The sequence below is a fragment of the Habropoda laboriosa genome, unplaced genomic scaffold (genome assembly GCF_001263275.1).
Source record: "Habropoda laboriosa isolate 0110345459 unplaced genomic scaffold, ASM126327v1 scaffold40, whole genome shotgun sequence".
Lineage (NCBI taxonomy): Eukaryota > Metazoa > Arthropoda > Insecta > Hymenoptera > Apidae > Habropoda > Habropoda laboriosa.
In genome coordinates this window covers 7,335,643-7,342,732 of record NW_017100231.1, presented here as the reverse complement: position 1 = coordinate 7,342,732, position 7,090 = coordinate 7,335,643, and the positions used below count along the sequence as shown (strand labels likewise).

General features: G+C 35.2%; 2 protein-coding genes across 2 annotated transcripts in view; one reads left to right on the top strand and one right to left on the bottom strand.

Moving 5' to 3' along the window:
• Positions 1-1,183, top strand: part of LOC108571602 (survival of motor neuron protein) — a 1,360-nt gene extending 177 nt beyond the window's left edge. The window contains exons 2-6 of the mRNA XM_017933678.1: positions 92-256; positions 345-459; positions 557-851; positions 967-1,037; positions 1,101-1,183. Coding sequence (XP_017789167.1) covers positions 92-256; positions 345-459; positions 557-851; positions 967-1,037; positions 1,101-1,159 — 705 coding nt within the window. The 3' untranslated portion in view covers positions 1,160-1,183. The remainder of the gene's footprint in view (positions 1-91; positions 257-344; positions 460-556; positions 852-966; positions 1,038-1,100) is intronic.
• A 236-nt stretch (positions 1,184-1,419) lies between these two features.
• LOC108571495 (katanin p60 ATPase-containing subunit A-like 2) lies at positions 1,420-5,112 on the bottom strand. Its single transcript, XM_017933550.1, has 8 exons — positions 5,050-5,112; positions 4,621-4,691; positions 4,079-4,252; positions 3,160-3,436; positions 2,486-2,654; positions 2,305-2,417; positions 1,987-2,192; positions 1,420-1,789 (listed from the first exon to the last, which is right to left on the bottom strand). The coding sequence occupies exons 1-8, from the start codon at positions 5,110-5,112 to the stop codon at positions 1,420-1,422; spliced, it is 1,443 nt and encodes a 480-aa protein (XP_017789039.1).
• Positions 5,113-7,090: the final 1,978 nt, after the last annotated feature.

Below are 7,090 nucleotides of genomic sequence, written 5' to 3'. Positions count from 1 at the left end.
TTGTTTTTACTATTTTTATCAGAATTAATAGTTTAGTCGATGTAAATAAAATATTTATATTCGTTATATGGTTTGTTATTGTTCCTAAAAGGTTACAAATGTGGATAATGAAGATGTTTGGGATGATAGTGCGTTAATAAAAGCTTACGATAAAGCAGTGAATTTAGCAAAAGAGGAAGTTGTTAAACGGATAGGGATGGAAGTTCAAAATTCGCAAAATTTTAAACAACCTCGACATATCAACAAACCATACAAGGTCATGATTTTAAATAAACTTTTATTCTACATTATTACATACATTTATAGTTATAACATTAACTTGCATATGTATTTTTCCTGCATAGAAATGGATTGTTGGAGCACCTTGTCGTGCAATATACTCAGAAGATGGAGAAATTTATGAAGCTATAATATCAAAAATTTATGAAGATAGTGAAACTTGTATCGTGAAATTTGTAGGTAATACTTTGATGCAATTACTTTTTATAGAGTTGAAGAGAGAAAATTAATTGAAACGAATTCTATATTATATTTAAATATCTTTCAATGTATTTAGGATATGGTAATACACAAAAGGTGGAGTTAAGTTCTCTTTTAGAATCAGAAGGTTTACAAAATCAAATAGCTCAACGAAAGGATGCTCTGGCAGAGAAGCTCAATGAAGAAAATGTGACCGACGAAACGAAGTTTTCTGTAAATGCCAACTCAAAAAAGTACAATGGAGAGAAAATGGATTGTGAATCTGAAGAAACAAAAACATACAAGCATTATTTTATGCCTGGACCATCTTTCAATGCAGCGGCAGATATAATGCCGCCTGCGCCTCCTTTACCGCCACAATTAATGGCTAAGTAAGTAATCTGTGACTTTAATAAACAATTTTCAATAAATATTCTAGTGATGTAATTTAATAATATTAAGTTTTAATTGTAAAAAGGAATCAGTTTTTTGGTAAATATATTTTAGGTTGCCAGACAATGATGCAGACGCACTTTCGAGTATGTTAATGTCATGGTACATCAGTGGTTTCCATACGGGTAATTATTTCATAACACTATCTTGTATTCTATTTTCGATCAACTACACTGTTTCTGTTGCAGGTTACTATCACGGCTTAAAACAAGCCAGCAATAATCAAGAGAAAAGAAAGAATTGCTGATTCATGTATAAATCTCATTCACAATACCACAGTAACACAATTATGATATAATTGTAAAGAATTACTTACAAAAATAATTTACATTAATAAAGTTCTATTAACAAGATCCTTCTGTAATAATATTAAGTTATAGAAACATTTTTTAAATATTTTTCTTAATGCATTACAAAACGGGTTAAGAGTAAGAAAAAAGAAAAATTAAATAAGGTTCATCTTCACGTATCATCCTTTTTTATTTTTAAATAATTAAAAAAATTTAATTAAATAACACCTGTCCACTTATTATAGTTGGCAACATTTTTAATTATGGGTTGATATTTATCAAACGTGTCAAAGAAACTGTTACTGTCTGTTATTTCATATTTCAAATCTGACGTTAAAGTTATTTCTTTGGATTCAAGTCTTTTCCACATCGGAGTTGATTGGTGCATCCATGCTTGCTTGCAGATCTGTATGATGTCTGCAGCAGAACAGTTCTTCAGTTTAGTACTATCTGACGCTGAGTTTTTCAGGGTATTTAATATGTCATTCGAGACATACAATTTGAAGATATTAAATTTTGATACCGTATCGGGTAATTCTACATATATTCGTTTTTCAAGACGTCTGAGTAGAGCTTCATCGATATTCCTAATAAGACAAAATTATGAAGTGATAAGAAATGTTCTTAAAATCACTATTATTAAAACTCTTAAAGAGTATGTTTTAAAACAAAAACAATTTTCAATCTTCAATGAAACCAGAAATTCTACTTTTATTTTAAGAGAAGAAAGAATAAAAATATTTAATCTTATATTAATCAATGTCATATTACCTCTCGTACTCACCAGGGGGCATTAGTTGTAGCTAAAAGGACGACATTAGAGTTTTGGGGGGACATTAATCCATCCAAACTGGTCAGAAGTTCAGATCTAAATCTTTTTGCTGGTTCGGACAAAACATGCGATTCGGGACATGTTTTCGTGGCTATCCAATCGATCTCATCAATAAATATAATTGTGGGCGAATACTTATGAGCGAGCTCGAAAAGCACCTGTCGTAAATATAACAGAATTCATTAGGTACACATTGGTTTGAATGATCAATCCTGAGAAATTTGCTTTGCTGTTGAAAATGTGAAACGCAAAGGGAATAAGTTGACTTACGCGAATGTACTTCTCGGAATCACCACGCCATTTGCTGACCAACGAACTGGCTGTTATGTTGAAGAATGTACAATTGCATTCCGTCGCGATTGCCTTTGCCAGCATTGTTTTGCCTATTTTGAAAACTCATTCTGTAAGTGTTTTCTGCAGCGGAAAGAATAGATACAAGTGTACTTCTTACCTGTACCAGGTGGTCCGTACAACAGAAGGCCTTTCCAGGGGGAAAACTTGTCGGCGAAGAATATAGGATACTTGACGGGATACACGATGGCTTCTTTAACCGCGGCTTTACATGTTTCGAGTCCTATCACGTCGTTCCAGTGTACGTTTAAGTTATTCACCACGATCTCCTACAACAAACAATACGTTCAGCTATACGCCATTCGAAGCAATAGGCAGCAATACGAAAATAATAGACTACTGAAAGGAGTTGTCTTTAAATCTTAAAATACAACCTAAGTATATTTATATACACATAAGTGTTATGTACTCAGGTTAGTATAACAGCATCTAGAACCGAGAAGTTATAGTCGGGGTAAAGGAAGTTGTCATGATCTTCTTGAGAAGATATTTATGCAAGGATACTCTACGAAGCGGGACAGAGTATCAGTCAGGTTTGCCTCAACCAATTGCACGAATGCGGGGATTCGTTCCGGCGAAGCAAGGTGGGGATGTGGTGAGGATGCGAATGTACTCTAACCCGGGAAACACTGTATTTTTTAATACTCTGCATTTAGTTTACTTGCTTATTTACGTCACTTCAAGGTCATCGAATTTTTTTCTTTAAAATATATATTTTTATCATTATACTGACGTGTACAATATTATGAATTTAAACAATGGAAATTAGTTTACCCTCGATATGTCCTCGGCGAACTTTCGCAATTCCGAGTCTACCGGATAGAGCTCGACGCATCTCGATAGGTTCGATTGTATGTGCAGTTCCCTATTGTACTGAAGCTCTGTTATCGAAGATCTATCTTCGTTCTCGTTCGGGAATATAGGTGTCACTATCATCGCGAGGTTAACGTCATTCGTGGAACCGTTGCTTGTAACCTGTTGTACGTTCTGCTTCGTCTGTTCTTCCTGTATTTTCGGTTTGCTGACCGGTTTGCCTTTCTTCTTATTGTTTCTTTGAAGGACAAATCGATAAAAGGAAAAGTGTACGATCTCTAGATAATTGAACACTATACGTTATTACTCCAATTTTCCTTCTCTCGTTTAGTTTTTAATTTATTAAGATACTGATTCTTGCAAAATAAACTTTTCATAGAGTTTTTTAACACTTCGAGTGCCGCAAAAATTTTATGTAACTTGAAACACGGTGTTGAAATGGAATTGTTTTTATGCAATACATATGTAAGTAGTAAATATACATTTACTACTTTATAGGCATATTGTGGTAAATGCATACTTGCTATTATCATAATATTAATCATATTGAAAATTTTATAAATATTACCATTCATTTGATTAAAGTACTTTAGCTAACAGTATCAGTATCGTATCAGTCACCGATGAAGCTGTTTGCAGTGCGATGCGGGCGAGTGTTTAACCATATTGGGGTGTTCAGTGCGACGCGAGCGTAAAGAAGATCCCAATAGAGATTTCCAAAGTCTCTTATCGAAGGCATTCGTATTTGTACGTCTTGATTTTTCAACTATTGGAGAAACACCGGCATCGCACTGGAAGCGGTCTAACTCCCACAGCGCTACTGACAAATCGATGATCACCACGGCACTCAACGTGTTATCTGAACAATTTGAATTCTTACGTTACGCCTTCACTCCCTTCGACTGGTCTACAAAACAGCGGGTTCTTGTTGTACTTCATGCGGTAAAAACTCTCATATTCGGTGAAAATTATTTCCAGATCGATGTTTTCAGAGACCCGAATATTTGGCGACAAATTAGCTTCACTGGTCACCGCGTCGCTAGATAACGTGTACCTGTGAGAATAACACAAATTTTTTCGTTAACCGTTGTCGAAAATTAAGTCGGCACTTTAGGAATATTAATAACCTTGGTAGTTTTTTTTAGTTAAGTATTGCACAAAATTCGATGACTTTTTCAAAAAAAAATTTTCTGTTTATTTTGCACCGAATTAATAGGTAATAACGTTAAGGTTATATACCGCAGTAGTTTAGCAGTAGATAAGTAGTTATCGACATGAAAACCTAAACAGGAACATGACGATCTACATTACCGACTGGATTGTTCTATGACTGCATTATCTCTGTGAGAGCTGATATTGGAATACCATTCAAGTACAATGCAGAACGATTTTATCGAGAAACTTAGGTATAAGCATACTTACTTATGTCTGTCTAAATATTCTTGTATAAGGTGCAAAATACATCGTTGACGTTCCATCATACGAGAGGCCCCCTGATTCAACATTAGACTTCGTTAACAATCTTCGCAGATTTTTGTACTTTGTATATTTTACTTAGGATTTGCGTTATTTATTGTTGTTTTTATTAATAAGCCGTTACAAAAATGAGAAAAGGGAAGAACTATAATATACGGGACAATCAACACGTGCACACACCCTTCTTTGATATAATATTCTAACCACGCATGCGTTGAATAAGGAAAGCATTACAAACTTTACGATTTTATATAACATTTATAGTTAGAGAAAATATCGAAATACCGTCGAAATAATTTTACGGAAGTAACAACATTCACTTTCCTGAAAGACGCCGCGAAGAAAAAGTGAAGTGAGTTTCAATGTTTCTCTTACCTTATCCCGTAGATTGTAGTAAAATTGATTTGCGCTTCCTTGCATCGACAAATCGGTGTTCATGGTGTTTGTTGTCTAAACGATGTCGCTCAAAAAATGAAGGAAATCTTGTTAATTAGTTACGATACAACCTGAGGTATGGTTCTTATGCACGCGAAGCGTCCCTTGAAGACCAATTTAAAACAGTAGACGAGCGATTGTTAGATGGAACAAATGTTATGATGACGTGAATGTTGGCTATCGATCGGTAAGGCTAAGTGGAGGCTTTAGATGGGTCTTAGGGTGTACTGATCGGCAAAGCAAAGTTGAGGCGTCTGACGTCATCACCTGACCAAACAAATGGAAAATAGGCGGTCAGACCATCGCTACTACCCCAGACGAAGTACAGGATAGACATAACACCTAGTGTATTTTTCTGTCCAACGTTCTGAAATACCGATCGAGTAAAAAATTAGAGTTTTTTCTTTGCCTCTAACGATATAACGCGGTGAGTTTAGGATTTACATACAATCCAACCATCAAAGATGGTAAAGTCGATAAATGTAAAAATCCTCTTTTATTAAATTTACATATAAAGATACATACATATATTGGGTTGCATGAGTAGAATTTTTCACAATCTTTTTACAGTAGTAGAATACACGCATGTGATGAATCATCTATTAATAAACAATTACGTTACTTTCTTATTTGTAATTTCATAGTTACGTTTAATTCCAATTCCAACCACTTCTAATGTTGTAATCTTATTCTATGCTGAATCGGTAACGTTGGTAGCGACACGAAAATGATAAGGGTCTTCTCAGCCCCAAAGTCCCGAATAAAAAGTCCCATAAGATGTTAGGTCTATCCTGTACGTCGTCTGAGGTTGTCACTTGTCGTCGTCTTGCATCGTTTTCGTCAATCAAGTTTTCTCTTGATTGCTTGTTACGGCAGCTTGCGTTACTTCTCACTAGATGGCGCCAGAGTCAACGCGCTCCTCCTATCGCCGTTTCCGTTCCGCGAGATCCTCGAATCAACGTCCTTGATTTTTAAGATTCTTTGTTTAGGTAACTAGCTCCCGGATACTCTTCACTGTTCGACCTTGCCAGATCTCTTCGTTTCCCTCGGGCACCCCTGGACCACATTACAGAAGAAACAGATGATCTCCATACGAGAAGCTCGCGTAGAGAAACGCACAACTCTGATGGAACTTCTATTCCGCACAAAAAGGCAGCATCAGTCTTTCAACAGACATTTTTATGCTTGTCAGTCAATAAGTAGAAACATGGTGAATTCATCGCTCCGTTAACACGTCGAGGAGAATATCGAATGTATTATTGTTTTGAATTTGCAAATTGTATTTGAAATTACTCAATAAATACAAATCTTCAAATTTAATTGAAAAGTATCCAATCAAATTTGAATCTTTAAATTTAATTCAAAGGTTAATCCAATCAAATTCAAACATTTATAATTTAATTCAAAACTAGCCGATCAAATCCGAATATTTAAATTTAATTCAAATTTACGTGATCAAATTCAAATCTTTAAATTTAAATTCAAATTTAACCAATTAAATTCGAAGTTTTAAATTTAATTCGAAAGTAATAACCAACAATGTTCGAATCTTTAAATTTTATTCAAAATTATCAAATCAGTTCGAAGGACGAGCGTCTGGTTATGAGTGTCAAGTGTCTCCTCGACCGGGAGGAAAACAATAATCTCGAATTGATGCCGATAAATATCGGTAGATGGAGAGGTATCTCCTGTCTAGGGCTGTTCGAAGTGCTCCATCCTGCTTCTCGTGCAACATCTCAAGTCTTTGCGGCAATCTGACAGAGAATTGGCAACATTCTCCCCAGCACCAATATCTATTGTTCGTTCCATCTAAGATAACGTGTTCAACGTTTATCAGAGGTTAAGTTCTCATACTTCACTGCGTGATTCTTGGTTATAAAACGCGAAGACTGTGCAATTCATTCGTCGTCTACGTCGTTTCGACACTTTAACAGGTGTTCGAAGAATTCGACAATAATTTCCAAAATTAGCTCTCGTGTCC